This window comes from Anomaloglossus baeobatrachus, chromosome 4 (genome assembly GCF_048569485.1).
Source record: "Anomaloglossus baeobatrachus isolate aAnoBae1 chromosome 4, aAnoBae1.hap1, whole genome shotgun sequence".
Taxonomy (NCBI): Eukaryota; Metazoa; Chordata; class Amphibia; order Anura; family Aromobatidae; genus Anomaloglossus; species Anomaloglossus baeobatrachus.
The window spans coordinates 391,333,119-391,352,896 of NC_134356.1; the positions used below are offsets into that span (position 1 = coordinate 391,333,119).

General features: G+C 45.3%; 1 protein-coding gene across 8 annotated transcripts in view; it reads left to right on the plus strand.

Moving 5' to 3' along the window:
* Window positions 1-19,778, plus strand: part of FRMD4A (FERM domain containing 4A) — a 720,232-nt gene that overhangs the window by 530,278 nt on the left and 170,176 nt on the right. For all 8 annotated transcript variants that reach the window (XM_075345253.1, XM_075345255.1, XM_075345254.1 and 5 more), the window contains 2 exons: window positions 3,035-3,119; window positions 11,150-11,206. In XM_075345253.1, coding sequence (XP_075201368.1) covers window positions 3,035-3,119; window positions 11,150-11,206 — 142 coding nt within the window. The remainder of the gene's footprint in view (window positions 1-3,034; window positions 3,120-11,149; window positions 11,207-19,778) is intronic.

The window sequence follows — 19,778 nt, forward strand, 5'->3', positions numbered from 1 at the left end:
CTACATGGCAGGTTCCCTTTAAAAAACCCTGTTCTATTTTGCATTCACTATATGATTCCTGCACCAAACATTGACTGTAATATTTGCTATATGATATCCTTACTAAGTTTGCTAAATAGCAAAAAAGTCCAATAATATCTGTACAAAATTTCAAACTTGTTTCTCTGATTAAAGCGTAGCTGTCATTTCATTTAACTTTACAAAATAGATTGTCTTGTGTGTGATGCACCCAGGGCTAGTGGGGTACTCGGTCCCGGGCCTTGAATTATGGGGACGTGTTACTGGGATGGTCGGTGCCCGGTTCCGTGACCCTGGGGGTCGCTTAAAAAGGGGTATAAAGATAAAATAATTAAAAAAAATGTTTTTCGTGACGCAACTTTCATGACGCCACTTGCGGTATGCGGCTATGTGGGAAATGCCGCCACTGCAAAGTCTCTCACTGCTGGAACTGATGGTATCAAGCAGCTTGGATATAATGGCTCTCCGCAAGTAAAGCTAAGCCCCAGGGGAGAATGATGGTGGTTGTAGCATGGTTTAAGTTGGTGATGCAGGGGTGTAGGAAGAATTCAGACAGCACAGGGGCTGCAGTTTAACTTGTTCTTTACTCACTGGTTCTGAGTAGCTGCAACCCAGCTGATGCTGGTCTCTACCAATCTGATCCTCAGGTAATCCGGTATTGCCTTGATCCCAGTGCCATTGTGGTGACCTGGTGAGCTTTACTTCCATGCACCCATTTGTAATTGGTGGGTCCCCGTGGCCTGAAGCGTTTTGGGGTCTCTTCCTGTTGTCACAGTCCTGGCCCGTTTGGCAGGCAGCTTGAACCTCTCTTGGGTTGGACCTCTGTCCCAGTTCCCAGGTTCCCTCTTTGCTGCTGTCAGGTGAGCTTAAATCGTCTTCCTGAACTAGGGCTCTGCACCCCGCCAGTGCTCGGTCCAGTGAGTACTCACACCGTACTCTCCCTGACGACTTTACGCCTTTAGCCCAACAAGCCACTTTACACTTTCTGTCTGACCGTCGATTCACTCACTGACTACTGACTAACTGTGAAGATGTCCGTCTCCCGTCAACTGCACTGACTAGCCCCCTCTCCCTCCTGGGTTTCTGACTCGCGGATTGGATAAGTCCCGACCAATAGGTGGCCTTCCATCATACCCGTCTCTAGCCTGTTACCCAGTCTGGGAAAAAGGGCATGAATATGTGTGTTTGAATGGTATTTACTGACCCTGCTCTTCCTGGAACCTGGGGTTTAGCACTGCACCTGTTACCGGGTGCAATACCCTGTAGCACCTGACACCTCAGGGGCGCCACATGGAAAACCAGTTTCTGGCCATTATATGACTTGTATATAACTGCACTTACTGGAAGTGCAGGTGCACTTGTATATAAGTGCACCTGCACTTCCCCTCTGCAAGCTGTTGTTAATTTTCAGTTGTCTATGAGCTAGTGAGAGGAGACTAGCTGCTAGGATGTCTCTTACACTAATAAATAAATGGAGGAAAATGGATTCCTTCTCTTCTTTTTCTGTAGCGCACAGACAGATGCAGCAACATGGAAGACATTATACAGGTGTTCTGAGCTGTATCACTATGACTCCAGCCCTGATGTGGAATACATTAGCTAGATGTTGTACCTCGATCTGCCTTTGTCTGCCATTCTCTCACTGTACTTAGTGCTCAGTGCTCCTCACTCCTCATCTCCTATCCCATCTCCTCACAGTATAATAATCAAGCGGGCTTTACACACAACGACATCGCTAACGAGATGTCGTTGGGGTCACGGAATTCGTGACGCACATCCGGCCTCGTTAGCGACATCGTTGCCTGTGAGATGCAGGAACGACCTGTTAATGATCAAAAATACTTACCAAATCGTTGATCGTTGTCCAGTCGTTCCTATCCCGATTATCGTTGCTGTTACAGGATGCAGGTTGTTCGTCGTTCCCGCGGCAGCACAGATCGCTATGTGTGACACCTCAGGAACGAGGAACAACATCGTACCTGCGGCCGCCACCAATGAGGAAGAAACGCGGTGGGTGGGATATTCGGCCGCTCATCTTCGCCCCTCCGCTCCTATTGGGCGGCCGCTTAGTGACGCCGTTGTGACTCCAAACGAACCGCCCACTTAGAAAGGAGGCAGTTCGCCGGCCACAGCGACGTCGCTAGGCAGGTAAGTATGTGTGACGGGTGTAAGCGATGTTGTGCGCCACGGGCAGCGATTTGCCCGTGACGCACAACTGACTGGGGGCGGGTGCTTTCACAAGCGACATGGCTAGCGATGTCGCTGTCTGTAAAGCCCGCTTCAGTCTTGCTTTTGCCAAAACACATTTGGTCTAATTTTTAGAGTGATCAGTGAGTTTACAAGGTGAGGAACAGGCCGTAAAGGGGCTCATAAGTGGAGAAAGAAGCATATTGCAACAATAAGATTGCTTACAATGTTTCTTAGGCTGGACTCACACAAACGTATTAAAAAATGGTCCCATTCTCGTTTGTGAGAGTCGGATGAATTTTTCTCACTTGTCATCAGTGTGCTCTCAGTGTGCTGTCAGTATGCTGTCCGTGTGCAATCCGTTTTTTTCTCAGCAGCTATTAGTCATTTACAGTCAATAACATGAACATTTACAGTGTTCTATGCTACATGATAGAATTGTATTCATAAAAACGGATGTCACTAGGATGGTCCGTGTGCCGTCCGTGTGACGTCCGTTTTTTTTCTCGCACCCATAGACTTGTATTGGCGAGTCAGAGACGTTTTACGTATGAATACGCAGCATGCTGCTGCTTTTCTCGCATCCAGAATCTGGATGAGAGAAAAGCTGACCAACAGCTCGCACTCATACAATAACATTGGTCCGAGTGTAATGCGAGAATTTCTCGCATTGCTCTCGTCCGATTTTTACGCTCATGTGAGCGTACCCTTATACACGATTTCACTTGTACTATTGATTTATGAAGTTTATTGTAACAACATTGATCATTTCATAGTGTATTTATATGTTATCCTGCATGCCTGATATAGCTTCTATTCTGTGTTTCAGGTTCTACATTGAAAGCATTTCTTATCTAAAGGACAATGCCACTATTGAACTCTTCTTCTTAAATGCCAAGTCCTGTATATACAAGGTAAGAACACATTGTTTGTATGGCAAACCACTGTGAAAACCATTCCACCAGGCTGAAGTCTGGAATGTGACACTTGCATTGTCTGGGTAGGACTCCTTAAATAATGAATGTGGCACCATGCCCTTCATTGTGCTCAACTTCCTGGAGTGTTTACAAGAAAACGGATTAATGGCACCTCTTGAGAAAGTCACCTACACCTGGCTGTGTCTCAGTCCTCTATATGTGTACAGCATTTATAACAGCGAAGCATAGACTTCAACCTAATGTAATAGACATAAGACATGGTTACATAGGCTATAAATGCATTATTGCCATGAAACTGTTATATATTTAGAAATGGGCAACTTGCAATAATACTTTTTCATATTTTTGGATTGTTTTTACCATTACTTAAAATCTGGGGATGTAAGAGACAAGAAAAACATTGCTGCATTTCACCCCAGCCACATTTTCTTCACATGCAGTAGATATTATTGGCCACTAGATGACAGTAGTCCAACATTCAATTTCCAGAAGTGCGTGGACTGCATCTAAACTGAAGAAACTCCTCATATATATCTAATTCAGATACAAATGAGGGGAAAAAATAAATTATTACATGGATCATATTAACAGGCAAATTAAGTTGTAGCAGTTGGATGAATAAAAAAAAGAGAAATGATCCAAAAATGCAAATCTGAGTCTGCGTGTTGTTGGATTTGTTCAGGTAAACATATATTAAAGATTGAGATTAATATTGAGAATATAAAAAGTACAATACTCATAACATGGGTTGTTCTATTATATTATTATGTGTGAACACTACTCAACAGTTTCTAGAAGTTAGATAATGTAGTATAATATTCTGCTTTATTTTCTTTTCTCAAAAATGTTTAAAATACGTATATAGGTTAATTGCTAAAGTTTAGGATTTACTAATAAAATATGGATCTTAAAGAGGTTTTATGGGCTGAGAAGAAAAGTAGGCGTTACTATGGGACTGCAGACAGATAAATCGTATTTAGTGTGTGATGTGCACACTGTCATGATTCCCCGGTATTCCCCTTGCAAATAAGTGGTCATATGTCTGCAAGTATGAGATTTGCATTGTTTCGATGTGTTTTTCTCAATGTTCTACTATACTATAAGAGAATCTAGTTGGCATATAACCGCAGTTAAGTAGACTGCATACTTTAGATCATGTGACCGCCTACTTGCATGGGGAATCGTGACAGTGTGCACGTTGCACACTGCCACAATTCGGCAGTCTGCAGTTACATAAAGTGACTAAGACCCTTTTCTCAGCCTAGAAAAGTGCTTTAAGCATTTATAACATACTTCAATGGCAGCTGCGCTGCAGTACCCAAGTACAGGTAATACACTGTGTGCAGAGCTTCAGCATAGTTTACTGTGTACTTCCGGAGACTGTGGCACCCTACATCAGCTGATTGTGGGGGGTTTGATATCAGACTTTCAACGATCTAATATTGATGACCTATACTAAAAATAAGTCGGCAATATCTTTGCACTGGATAATCTAGAACATGTGCCTGATTAATTGCATTCTTTGGGGTTTTTTTTGAAAGATCAAGCACGGTATAGCTAGTAAAGGGAGAGTAATGATGCTGAAAAGAGTCTGCTTCTCTATTTTAATGCAGTCATAGATTTGGCCTCAAACTGCATTAAAAAAGCACAAGTAACCTAATACCAATACCGAGAGTTAAATGCAAAATCTCACCTAATTCAGGGTAACATTCTCTGTAATACTGTCTACTGTATACAGTAACTTGGATAGCTAAAGGGGTTGTCCATCCCTAGTGAAATCTTTGGCAAGTGCTGTTCCAGCTGTTGACATGTGACCATCACTATGTGATTTGCATGCTCACAGTCATATGCCGACTCTTGATAGAACATTGTGATATGCCACTGAGACTGTAGTGACCACAAGTATACAAATCGATGGAACTGGTAGCCAGGGCCAGATTCTAATGGTGTGTGCATTACACACCTTAGGATTTGACAATCAAGATTTCACCAGGGGTGGACAACCCCTTTAACTCACAGAAGGACTTTACCATGTTGGGATTATTATTATTATTATTTATTATTATAGCGCCATTTATTCCATGGCGCTTTACAAGTGAAAGAGGGTATACGTACAACAATCATTAACAGTACAAAACAGACTGGTATAGCAGGAGAGAGGACCCTGCCCGCGAGGGCTCACAGTCCACAGGGAATGGGTGATGGTACAATAGGTGAGGACAGAGCTGGTTCTGCAGTGGTGTACTGGACTGAGGGTTATTGTAGGTTGTAGGCTTGTTGGAAGAGGTGGGTCTTCAGGTTCCTCTTGAAGCTTTCCACGGTAGGGGAGAGTCTGATATGCTGAGGTAGAGCGTTCCAGAGTATGGGGGAGGCACGGGAGAAATCTTGTACGTGATTGTGGGAAGAGGAGATAAGAGAGGAGTAGAGAAGGAGATCTTGTGAGGATCTGCGGTTGCGTGCAGGTAGGTACCGGGAGACCATGATCTATTATAGTATGTAGACTAAAACTCTATAAAAAAATAAATGTCTCCTGAGTCTGATGAATAATCCTCCCAAAAAGGCGGAAAATATTCTATACGCAATAAAAAGAAATGGCCATAACACAATGACTAGAAAGTCGAGGAATCTTCCGGCATTTGTTCTCGTAAAGATTCTCTTGGCTCTGATATGGAAGATGAAAAGCGTTGCCTGTGCTTCTCTGCAGCACTTATCACCGGCGAGTATTCAGGGCAGGGTGTTCCTCGGGGAGTATGAGAGTACTTTCTAACACAGAGAGGACAAGGTCACAGCAGAATCCCAGCAGTCGCTTCTAACAATTACAAATATGCCAGAGATTGCTTGCCAAGAATCAGTAGCGTTAGCCGTGGTCTATAGAAAATGACATTCCTGTTGACTAAACACTATTGTTTTAGTACAAAATGTTGCTTGGTAGAGATAAGCAGCTTCCTGACTCAGAGCTGTCAATAGGGCGCATTATTAGGAACCATGCATTGTCTGCTTTCTTACTGCGCTGACACTGTGAAGCCTAATGGAATTCTTCCACATAGAAAATTATATACTAGCAATAAACCCACCCTAGTAATCCGCTAATGAGCATATACGATTAATAATCCAATTCTTAAACTAAGGGCTACCCTCTCTATGTTCCCCTGTGGCTATAAATACCTATCTCCGCAACTAGCAATTGGAACAGTTAAATGAGGAGCAAAGGAAACAGCATAAATGGATCCATAATGTGGAATCAGAATGAGATACTAGTAATAACCACCAAGATTTCTGTAAAACCCTTTAAATTTAAAGTTCATTTTCAAAATGTCGGTCCTCCTTCTGTGCTCCGGTTGTTCATCGTTCCCGTGGCAGCACTCGTCGCTCCGTGTGACACCTCGGGAACGACGAACACAGCTTACCTGCGTCCCGCCGGCAATGCGGAAGGAAGGAGGTGGGCGGGATGTTACGTTCCGCTCATCTCCGCTCCTCTGCTTCTATTGGCCGGCCGCTGTGTGACGTCGCTGTGAAGCCGGACGTCCCTCCCCCTTCAGGAAGAGGATGTTCGCCGCCCACAGCGACGTCGCCCGGGAGATAAGTGCCTGTAACAGGGGGTTAACAACTTTGTGCGTCACTTGCAACTAATTGCCCGTGACGCATAAACGACGGGGGCGGGTATGATTGCTTGTGCGATCGCACGATAGATCGTCCCATGTGACGCCGGCATAAGTAAAGCTCCTTTCTAAAATGAAGATTATTCACAATGCTTCATGATGCGGTATATGGCAGCTTGCTTTTATCCATATTAATATTAGACGACATCATGGAGAAGTATTCAATGTTCTATTCTAATGGTCCCATCATGAACAAAGTATACAGAGCTGCAGCTGAGCTTAGGAGATTCCCACCAGTGACCATCACCATTGACCTTGATGGGAAGGTGCAGGTTTGACTCTGACATTTTTAAATAAGAGGCTTATAATAGCCCAACAGTTTGTTAATTAAATCAGGACCATGAAAGAACAGAGCTCTGATTGTCCTTCTCTGGGAAGCAGCTTCCATGACTTGCAGAGCTGTTGAGAGAAAGGGGACCGGGATTGTAGGAGGGGAATGGTGACGGAATGTCATTAAAAAAATTGTTTAAAAGAACAGAGAGTCCTCAGTGGTTGATACCTTTTAATGGCTAACTGAAAAGATGGTAATAATTGCAAGCTTTCGAGACTACTCAGGTCTCTTCATCAGGCATGGTATAACACAAAATCTGAAGAGTCACGTATTTATACACAACAGGACTTAGAATAGTGCAGTAAAAAAAAAAAAAAAAAAAAAAAGAACAAGTTATATGAAACAGAACTATCTCTATGGCAGGGGGACAAGCTGTTCTAGCCATAAATACTGCTGCAGTTCAGTGTGAAAGTTTTATTGTCCTTTGATAAGGGTCTGGTCCGGGCTGTGACACGCTCGGATGGTCAGAGGAGCACATCTTTTAACTGATGTAAAAAGACATGAATCCATGAGACACATTCATTCCTTCTCTGAATGTGTCAAAGGTCATCATAAGTTTGTACTCCCATAGTCTCCTGTCTCTCTGGGACTTGAAGTTTCCTTTCAATACCAGCAATTTCATGTCCATGATGCTGTGGTCTGGGTTACAAAAATGTTTGGCCACAGGTAGATCCATCCTTTTTTCTCTAATTGTGTGGCGGTGAGAATTCATCCTTGTCCTGAGCTGTTGTCCTGTCTCCCCTACATACAGACCCCCAGTTGGACATTTGGTACATATAATTAAGTACACCACATTGGTTGTGGTGCAGCTGAACGTACCTGGGATCTTGTAGTCCTGATGTGATCTGGGAATCTTTATCTTGTCCGTTGTCAATATTAATGGACAGGTCTTGCATTTTTTCTGGTTGCAGGGAAATGTTCCTGTTGGTGTTGGAGAGTTGTCCTCTCCAACACCAACAGGAACATTTCCCTGCAACCAGAAAAAATGCAAGACCTGTCCATTAATATTGACAACGGACAAGATAAAGATTCCCAGATCACATCAGGACTACAAGATCCCAGGTACGTTCAGCTGCACCACAACCAATGTGGTGTACTTAATTATATGTACCAAATGTCCAACTGGGGGTCTGTATGTAGGGGAGACAGGACAACAGCTCAGGACAAGGATGAATTCTCACCGCCACACAATTAGAGAAAAAAGGATGGATCTACCTGTGGCCAAACATTTTTGTAACCCAGACCACAGCATCATGGACATGAAATTGCTGGTATTGAAAGGAAACTTCAAGTCCCAGAGAGACAGGAGACTATGGGAGTACAAACTTATGATGACCTTTGACACATTCAGAGAAGGAATGAATGTGTCTCATGGATTCATGTCTTTTTACATCAGTTAAAAGATGTGCTCCTCTGACCATCCGAGCGTGTCACAGCCCGGACCAGACCCTTATCAAAGGACAATAAAACTTTCACACTGAACTGCAGCAGTATTTATGGCTAGAACAGCTTGTCCCCCTGCCATAGAGATAGTTCTGTTTCATATAACTTGTTCTTTTTTTTTTTTTTTTTTTTTTTACTGCACTATTCTAAGTCCTGTTGTGTATAAATACGTGACTCTTCAGATTTTGTGTTATACCATGCCTGATGAAGAGACCTGAGTAGTCTCGAAAGCTTGCAATTATTACCATCTTTTCAGTTAGCCATTAAAAGGTATCAACCACTGAGGACTCTCTGTTCTTTTAAACAATTTTTTTATCTCTACTGGCTAACACGGTACAAAGATATATTTTACTTGTATCGGAATGTCATTAGTGACTGCCTGCAGCTATTCATGGGAACTCTGCATTTTGGATTTAGAGACATTCATGTTTGGGTTCTCAGAGTTCACTGATCACCTCTTCAAAGTACAATGCACTAAGTGAAAAGCGTGATTCTCACAGAAGACGTAAGAGTCACATACATATTTCAGTAGGATTTGTGTGAATTGTATTTGGCCTAAATCTATGTGTTGCTGATTAAACCAGAGCTTCACCTTCTTTAAATTTCCTTCCATTCACTTATAAAAAAAAGTTACCCTGATAATAACAATTTGCTAAGTATTTTGGGTAGAAACCTTTGCTTTAATTTAGATATGTGATAACATTCAAAAATATATTTGGGTGGTTAGTGTCTATGAAGGCTTTACAGGCTTGGCTCAGGTTACAAACCGGACATTGTTTTACAGCTATAAAATGTAATATAGTCAGATTTTAGAATTTCTTGACAAGGCTAACAAGTATCCATTGAAAATGAGAGGTTTTTAATGCCATTTACATTCTAGCGCTGCCAAGTCCATATCCGCCAGTCCATTAACATTATTGTTTGTAGACTGTGAGCCCTCGCGGGCAGGGTCCTCTCTCCTCCTGTGCCAGTCTGTGCCTTGTATTGTTCATGATTATTGTACTTGTCCCTATTATATATACCCCTTTTTATATGTAAAGTGCCATGGAATTAATGGTGCTATAATAAATAATGATAATAATATGAACGAAAATTAGGTTATGAGTCCCACTGGGGACGGAAACTGATGTGAAGGATGACAGAGAAACGCTGTGGAATATGATGGTAAAATATAAACAACAGTAAATAACATATAAAAAAAATAATATTCACTGCGTCCATATATGTCTTTTGATTAGCGATATACTCATATTAGTGCTGTGTTCCCTTTGCAGAGGACAGATCTTAGCAGATCTGATCCTTTATTGTACAGCAGCTGCTTGAATAATTTTAATAAAGCACAAGGAAAATAATTAAATCATAAATCATTTGGATTTAGGAATATCTCTGAAAATAGGGGAAACCTGATGACTAATGATGAGCGAGAACTACCATACTCGGGTGCTCGGTACTCGTAACCAGCAGTTAGATGCTCGTATGGGCGCGACTTCAGCACTCAAGTATTAATTGAAGTCAATGGGGAACTCAAAAATGCTCAAGTTCCACATTGTCCTCCATTATACTTGCGTTTTCGAGTCTCGCCCATCCGATCTAACTGCTTGTTATGGGTACCAAGCACCTGAGTATAATGGAAGTCAATAGGGATCTTGACCATTATTCCGGGAGAATGCTCAAGTTCTTCATTGTCCTCTATTATACTCAGGTGCCCGGTACCTGTAACAAGCAGTTAGATCAGAGGAGCACGACTCAAAAACTCAAGAATAATTGAGGACAATGGGGAACGTGAGCATTTTTTTGTTCACCATTGACCTCCATTATACTCGGGTGCTCGAGTCGCACCCATCCGAGCATCTAACTGCTGGTTACGAGTATCGAGGACCCAAGCATGGTAGTGCTTGGTAATTACTACTCATGACACTTTTTCCACACTACATCCATTGTCTGACATCTGTTTGAATACAATTGCAGTTTTCTTCACACACCTATATTCCCATAAATCTATTTACTGCCATTGATATCTTTGTCTATTAGATAAATGAGTATAAAAATAATCAGTTTGGCAGTCACAATAGATTAGATATGGAAGGTCGTATTTCTGCTGTGCCAGGAATACCTTTTCTGCTGCCTCAACATCCGGAAATCCCTTTCTTTAACCAACAAATGTTTCAGTTCCTCGTGGTACATTTGGGAACTACAAATAGAGAACAACTGACAGCCCTACGAGCAGGGGAATTCATCATACTCGCTTCCTTTAGAATATGTAAATTTCGGCTGGTGCCTATGTGCAGTGTAATTAATGGGTGCATGTTTGGTCTTATGGCTGTGATGGCTACCGAGGATGATAACATCTTTGTTAATTGTGATGAAAATAACTGCAGGCCTCCGTTCTTATGCTGGGCAGAATATAGTAAGGCTTAATGTAAACCCTCCTTTTCTTCGCATTCCATGTCACAATGTAATACAGACCTTTGATGTGAAGCCACAAGAGTGCAGCTCTGCACGCTACATTATACAGCTCGGAGCAGCCTGCTCTCTGCAAATTCACAACATCTTTTTCTCTTTGCATTTTGCAGGAATTGATAGATGTTGACAGCGAGGTTGTTTTTGAACTGGCAGCATACATCCTGCAGGTAAGACGGCTTTCTCCACCGCCTATCAGATGGCTCTCACATGGGGGAACGTAGGAAGATAATCAAATCTACAGTATTGTCATCCACATCATACACACCACATGCTTTTAAATGTAAAATGTGATATCAATTAGGAGTGGAACATTTGCCTTTTTTTGTTTGTCAGAATCCATATGTGTGTAGGATATCTTGGCCTTCCCTTCTATGTCTAATGAAGCCCATGTGACAGCAAAGACCTTTATTTTAAGCTAACTTTTTTGTTAGTAATTATTTGTTCAGACTGTATTTGATCCTGCCTTTGGTTTATACACTGACAAAAGCTACATATATATATATAGCCAGGGATGAACTGGGACTGAAATGCATCCCTGGGATTTATGACCAAAGCACACAGACCCATGGTGTTCCTACCCCCATTTCCCAGATTGGGGTCTCTATTGTAGAGATGAGCGGATCCGAGGTTCGTTGCTCAGACTGAACACAGACTTTAAAAAAAAGTAGAGTTCGAGTTCTTTAGGTATGCAAACCACTTGCGCGAGCATCAATGCACTTTGGTATACTCAATGCTTGGCCCAGTGTGAGCCGCTTGCAGTGTTTGATTGGTTCACACTAGGGGTAACAACAGCATGATTGGATGTAATGTGCACACCCAAAAAAAATAAAGGAAAAAAACCAGCCCACCCGCCACCGGAAGTGATCTGTTTATGGCTGATTATGTGAACGGAGACCTGACATTGACTTACATTGGGGTTCAGGTCAAGTCTGGGTCCCAAACCAAACTTTATCTAAACTCTGCCTGAACCTACCGAGCTGAACTTCCATGGGTCTGTTCATCTCTAGTGTCTATTACTAATATCACCTTGCCTGAAGGAATTCAAGATTTACTACAAGACCAGTATTACTAACTAGAAGGTGGCCCGATTCTACGCATCGGGTATTCTAGAATTTACGTATTGTGTAGTTCATGTATGATTTTTGTTATAGATATAGATATATATATATATAGATGTTGTTGTGTGTAGTTACCAAGTGTTTGTGTAGGGGCTGTACATGTTCTGGGTGTTGTCTGGGTGTGGCGGGGGGTGAGAGCGGTGTTGTATGTGTGTTGCGTTGTTTGTGGAGCGCTGTGTGTCTGTCGCGTTGTGTGTGTGTGTGTTGCGCGGTTTGTGTGGGTGTGGTGTGTTTTGGGGGAGGTATGTTTTGTGCAATGTGTGTTGTGCGGTATGTGCGTATATTTATGTATGCCGCGGTGTTTGTGTGTTGGGTGTTGTGTGTGTGCAGCGTTGTCTGTGTGTGTGGGTGTCTGTGTATGGCGGTGTTTGTGGTTCCCTGTGTGTGTGTGTGTGTGTGTGTTGGGGGGAGGTGTGCACCTCCCATCGTGCTCCATCCCCCATGCTGCGCACCCCCCATCATGCCCCAACCCCCATGCTGCGCATTCCCCATCGTGCTCCATCCCCCATGCTGCGCACTCCCCATCGTGCTCCATCCTCCATGCTGCGCACTCCCCATCATGCTCCATCCCCCATGCTGCGCACCCCCCATCGTGCTACATCCCCCATGCTGCGCACCCCCCATCGTGCTACATCCCCCATGGTGCGCACTCCACATCGTGCTACATCCCCCATGCTGTGCACCCCCCATCGTGCTACATCCCCCATCGTGCTACATCCCCCATCGTGCTACATCCCCCATGCTGCGCACTCCCCATCGTGCTACATCCCCCATGCTGCGCACCCGCCATCGTGCTCCATCCGCCATGCTGCGCACTCCCCATCGTGCTACATCCGCTATGCTGCGCACTCCCCATCGTGCTACATCCCCCATGCTGCGCACTCCCCATCGTGCTACATCCCCCATGCTGCGCACTCCCCATCGTGCTACATCCCCCATGCTGCGCACTCCCCATCGTGCTACATCCCCCATGCTGCGCACCCCCCATCGTGCTACATCCCCCATCGTGCTACATCCCCATCGTGCTACATCCCCCATGCTGCGCACTCCCCATCGTGCTACATCCCCCATGCTGCGCACTCCCCATCGTGCTACATCCCCCATGCTGCGCACTCCCCATCGTGCTACATCCCCCATGCTGCGCACTCCCCATCGTGCTACATCCCCCATGCTGCGCACTCCCCATCGTGCTACATCCCCCATGCTGCGCACCCCATCGTGCTACATCCCCCATGCTGCGCACCCCCCATCGTGCTACATCCCCCATGCTGCGCACTCCCCATCGTGCTACATCCCCCATGCTGCGCACTCCACATCGTGCTACATCCCCCATGCTGCGCACCCCCCATCGTGCTACATCCCCCATCGTGCTACATCCCCCATCGTGCTACATCCCCCATGCTGCGCACTCCCCATCGTGCTACATCCCCCATGCTGCGCACCCCGCCATCGTGCTCCATCCGCCATGCTGCGCACTCCCCATCATGCTACATCCCCCATGCTGCGCACTCCCCATCGTGCTACATTCCCCATGCTGCGCACTCCCCATCGTGCTACATTCCCCATGCTGCGCACCCCATCGTGCTACATCCCCCATGCTGCGCACCCCCCATCGTGCTACATCCCCCATGCTATAATAGTTCTCCTATTATACTCAGAGAGGAGTATAATAGGAGGACTGTAATAGGAGGAGTAGTCCTGGGGGGAGAGGAGTATAATGCCGGCTCCCTGCACATGTGTACCGGGAGCCGGTGTACACTGGTAACTATGATACACATCGGGTAACCAAGGGACCTTAGTTACCCGATGTGTATAATGGTTACCAGCGTTCACGGGCTCCGTCAAGATCCCAGCATCGCAAGGTTATGTCTGGCGCTGCTGGGATCGTGACGGAGCCGGTGTAGAAGCAAGCGATATCCCAGGATGTTGTGAGTGTGTGGATGTGATGTGTGAGGTGTGTGTGAGAGTGAGTGTGATCTGATGTGTGTGTGTACTCACCTGGGAGTCTGAGCTCCGTGTCAGTTGGGCCAGAGCGAGCGTGCATTGCGTGAGGGGGGCGGGGCCTGCAGAGAGCCGGGACGAGAGGCCAATCCGTGTGGGGGGGCGGGGCCATGGCGAGCCCAGCGGCCAATCAGCTTTGTGTCACCGTAAGGACACAATTTTGGAGCATGACAGACAGACAGACAGAATAAGGCAATTATATATATAGATAATACCACTATATAAAATGTATTAATGATAATAACAATAATAATATTTCCATATAAATTAAGACAATGAGTTTTTGTTGAGTTTTTGACGCAGTGTATTTTCGCTGCACAAAAAAACCCACAATGCACATGTTGAGTATTTGGTGAGTTTTTTTACTTCAGTATTTGTAGCCAAAACCAGGAGTGGATAGAAAATACAGAAGTGGTGACGTGTTTCTAGTATACTTTTTCTCTGATTGCTCCACTCCTGATTTTGTCTTACAAATACTAAGGTGAAAAACTCATCATATGTGCACGTGACCTTCCAGTTCCAACAAACTATGTGGGAAATCTAGAAAACTCATGTCTGTGCGTTTTTCTTACACAGTGTACATTGACCTGTAGTGCATGTTAGAAATCCGTAACAAGGAAAGGAAAAGTCCAGCTCACCAATCAAACTTGCTGATACATATAGAAGTCCTGCGCACGGAGTAGTTTGGCCACCGTCAATATAAATAAAGGAAAGTCCAGTGCTGATCAGATAAATTAAAAGTCCAAAATTTATTGTGGAAATTATTAAAATCCAGCAAGTAAGGCTATATAATTGTGGAAGCTCCCACATGATGGAGCTTTACTTGCTGGATTTTAATAATTTCCACATTAAATTTTGGACTTTTAATTTATCTGCTCAGCGCTGGACTTTCCTTAATTGAAATCCGTAACAACTCAATTTCTCCTGTGGGTAAACTGTGCAGCCCACAAAAAAACAAAAAACGTATACCTATGATATCCCGTCCACTGTAGCTGCCATATCTTGCCACGCAGTGAACACAAGTGGTGCGATGCACTGACGTAATCACGCTGACTGATAGTCCTTGCATGCAACTGGACTCTAGCAGACTGGAAGAAACCTGCATCCTGCTGGAGTAAGTGACAGAGCATGTGTCTTCATGCTCCATCGCAGCTGTTACCAGATACTGTCAGCAGTGCCGCAATCGATGCAACCCATGGCAAGAACGGTCCATATGGTATTTGCCCGATGTCCAGTCTAGCCCCACACCAAGTGTATCCATAGGACTATTTTGGCATGCATCAGGGTACAAGACTGTGTAGCTGCCTTCTTTTTTACCATGCCAATGGCCACTTCAAAAAACATGTTTGTGTGGTATACAGTTTTTTAAAAATTGGAATCAATGGGCTACGCTGATATGCCAAAGCCTTTCACGGGAGGAAAATTTCAGAAAATCTTTCCAAAGTTTAGCTCCAACAAAAGTCTCAAGTCTGCACAGAGCCAGAGAATACAGTTTTGTGATTATGGTGGAACACTCCTTGACATATACTTACAACTTATACCACTACATAGGTATACATTTGCATACATTGACTCCATTTATAAAAAAAGCTGCACTCTATTTCTCTATACTGCACAGTATTAACTATGCTGCTTATAAAGCGCCAACACATTTTGCAACATCATCATCACTGTCCCCGCTGGGGCTCACAATCTAAAGTCTTTGAAGTGTTGGAGTAAACCCACAAAAATATAGGGAGAGCATGCAATATACAGTATATTTTTCCTATGTCCTTCTATATAGAAAACATAGGCAAGAACACTTCACTTCACAGTTAATAATGGAATGACCACACAGATCTGCAAACATATTCTAAAAGGGATCCTTGTCAAATGTTGGGTGCATGGAGGCCTGTAAATACCTTCTGTGTGTGCCCCTACAGCTTTCCAAGTGGCCAGTCTATTCTTTCCTATTGACATTCTTGAACAATTCAGACAGTCAGACATAATTTGTACTTTCTGTGGTTGTGTAGACAGATCTCAGTGTCACAGTTGGTGATTCCTAGGAAACAGGCCCAGTTTAATGAGAAGTACCAGTTGACGGTATAAAGAAGAGGTCCGGACTTCTCTTCCTAATGCATTTATTGTATTCAGAGTATAATTATTCTATATTTAGAGTAGAAAAGGGGAATTGTAGGCCCCTATTACTAGATTGTCAGTGTATTTCCAGCACTTTATGATGATCTCACTAAAATACATGAATACATGATGTTTAATCACTGCTACGAACATGAGATGTGAGAAAAACTGGTATGTTCCTCTTATTAGTGGCTAAGTTCTCATTCTGCGGTAGGTGAATTCCACAGGGGTACCCACTATTTCCAGAAAACTACTACATTTTCTATGATTGTGTACAGTAATGACTAAAGATTGTATCTGAATATAAAATAATGCATCAGCCATTTTATATGCCTCTTTTTACTTTCATTTTTTAAGTTTTCAGTCTCTAATGTCTCTTGAAGAGACTTCAGTACACATATAGTCCGCTCTAATTTAGTGTACTACCTTAAATCGAATCTGTCACCAGGATTTTACCCCCAAACTATTTATAAGGGCATATAGCTCTTTCAAAGACAAGTCCAGCAATACCTTTACATGGCCAGTCGCTTCCTCCATTACTGAGAAACCAGCGTTGGAATTTATATGCAAATAAGACTGTAGATCTGAAGCCTCTGTCACTCCAGCTCTTTTCCCCTCCCAGCATCACCTCCACCTGCTTCACTGAGAGCCTCTATGCTATGTGACTACAGGCAAAATAGCTGTCAGTCAAGCAGAAGGAGGTGGTACTAGGCAGGCAATAGAAGGAATCTTTGCTTATTTGCATATAAATTCAAACACTGATTTCTCAGTAACAGAGGAATAGACCGTCCATGTAAAGATATTTCTGAACTTGTCTTTGAAAGATCTACATGAGCATATAAATAGTGTTGTCGCGGGCGGAGGAGGGGACGCTGCACTCTCCCACTGCTCGGGTCCGGCTGCTGCTGCCGCTGCTCTGTGGTGGCTCGAGCGGTGGGCCGGATCCCGGGGACTCGAGCGGCGTTCCTCGCCCGTGAGTGAAAAGGGTGGGGATTGATTGTGGGGATTTGGTTATTGTCCGTGACGCCACCTACGGTTGTGGTGAAGTTGGTGACACCACCGCTGCTCTGGACGGGGATCCCGGGAGCGGTGACAGGGAGCAGCTTTGATGTTAGTTCTCCCCTTCGTGAGTAGGGGGTTGGTTGTCCCGGGGCCCGGTGATTAGGTAGGAGTGGATGGCAGGCGGGTTACGGGGCCTGGTGAGGTGCAGGGTCGCGGGGCAGCGCTGTGCCGCACGGCACGGTGGTACTCACTCAGCCAATGATGAGGACACAGTTCTCGGTAAAACACACGGCTGGATGGACGGGTCCCACAGACGGCTGCGGTGTTGTTTCTCCCGGCAGGTTGATGGTGACTGCCTTTCCCTGCACCTATGTACGGTAAACGGTTCCAATGGGTTCCCACCGGTAACCCGCTCCCCAGCTTGGATATGGGCCGGAGGAGCCCCTTTTGCCCGCAGGCTCTGGCCCTGGGAACGGTAGCCTTGGCGGTGGCTGTGTTTCCCTCTCACGGTTGGACTGTTGCCTTCTGTTGGGACTTGGCTGCTGGGAAACCCAGGAGGTTCCCTTCGCTGACTGATTTGGCAAATTCACGGCGACTCCTAGCCTTGCCGGGGTCCATAAGCCCCTGCCAGATGGTGCTGACTTCTCTTTGTGTACCGGTCCGGTACCGCCGGGCCACCGCCCGTCCACGGTTCTTGCGGTAGACTCCGATAGGCCACTCCTACAGACGGTCACCACCGTCTGCCAACCTTGCTGTACCGCCCAGGCCACACACCCGGACGCTGTCAGTTAGTTGCTCCACTACCACTTTCCTTCCTTCCACTTTCACCTCCAAAACTGAACTCTCTGCTTTTCCCGCCTCCAGGACTCTGAACTCCTCGGTGGGCGGGGCCAACCGCCTGGCCCACCCCCCTGGTGTGAACATCAGCCCCTGGAGGAAGGCAACAAGGCTTTGTGTCTGACTTCGGTGTGCCTGACCAGGAGTGTGAGGTGTGTTGGTGTTGTGCTTGTGACGTCCTGGCTTGCCCAGGGCGCCACAGTTTGAATTGTAAAATCCTGCTGACAAATTCCCTTTAAGTTGCATTTCCATTCCTAGTAATTCATATTTCCAATTATCTGCTTTTCTTAAGGGGACAACGCTCACGCAATGAATGAGCATAATGCTGGTTCGTCAGGTGAAATTATTTTTAAGCAAGCAGCACATGTCCTGTGTAAAGAGTGAAATTCTATCTGCACAGAACATTCTAGGCATATGGATGTTCAGTTGGCTTGTCTAAAGAGTCTATTAAATGTATTAATTGATTGGCTTTCATGTAGCTGATCGGCAGTCATTTACCAACTGCAGTCGGCCAGTGTGCATGCACCCTTATTATATTATACTGAGCTAAGGAGTTATCCTACCATAATATCAGTAACAAAACGTCTATGTGATTATGTACCCTTCAGACTTGCAGGGAATCTGTCAGCACAAATGACTGTTCAAACCAAGCACAGTATCTTGTACGGGTCATAGCCATAATAAAAATGATACCTTTAAGGCCCCGTCACACTAAGCAACATCGCTAGCAACATCGCTAGCAACATCGCTGCTAACGAACAACTTTTGTGACGTTGCTAGCGATGTTGCTGTGTGTGACATCCAGCAACAACCTGGCCCCTGCTGTGAGGTCGTTGGTTGTTGCTGAATGTCCTGGGCCATTTTTTAGTTGTTGCTGTCCTGCTGTGCAGCACAGATCGCTGTGTGTGACAGCGAGACAGCAACAACTAAATGTGCAGGCAGCAGGAGCCGGCTTCTGCAGAGGCTGGTAACCAATGTAAACATCGGGTAACCAAGAAGCCCTGTCCTTGGTTACCCGATATTTACCTTTGATACCAGCCTCAGCCGCTCTCACTGTCAGTGCCGGCTCCTGCTCTGTAAACATGTAGCTGCAGGACACATCGGGTTAATTAACCCGATGTGTGCTGTAGCTAGGAGAGCAAGGAGCCAGCGCTAAGCAGTGTGCGCTGCTCCCTGCTCTGTGCACATTAGCTGCAGCACACATCGGGTAATTAACCCGATGTGTGCTGTAACTAGGAGAGCAAGGAGCCAGCGCTAAGCGGTGTGCGCTGCTCCCTGCTCTCTGCACATGTAGCTGCAGCACACATCGGGTAATTAACCCGATGTGTACTGTAGCTAGGAGAGCAAGGAGCCAGCGCTAAGCGGTGTGCGCTGCTCCCTGCTCTGTGCACATTAGCTGCAGCACACATCAGGTAATTAACCCGATGTGTGCTGTAACTAGGAGAGCAGGGAGCCAGCGCTAAGCAGTGTGCGCTGCTCCCTGCTCTGTGCACATTAGCTGCAGCACACATCAGGTAATTAACCCGATGTGTGCTGTAACTAGGAGAGCAAGGAGCCAGCGCTCTGTGTGCGCTGCTCCCTGCTCTCTGCACGTGTGGCTGGACACTGGTTGCTGGTGAGCTCACCAGCAACTCGTGTAGCCACGCTCCAGCGATCCCTGCCA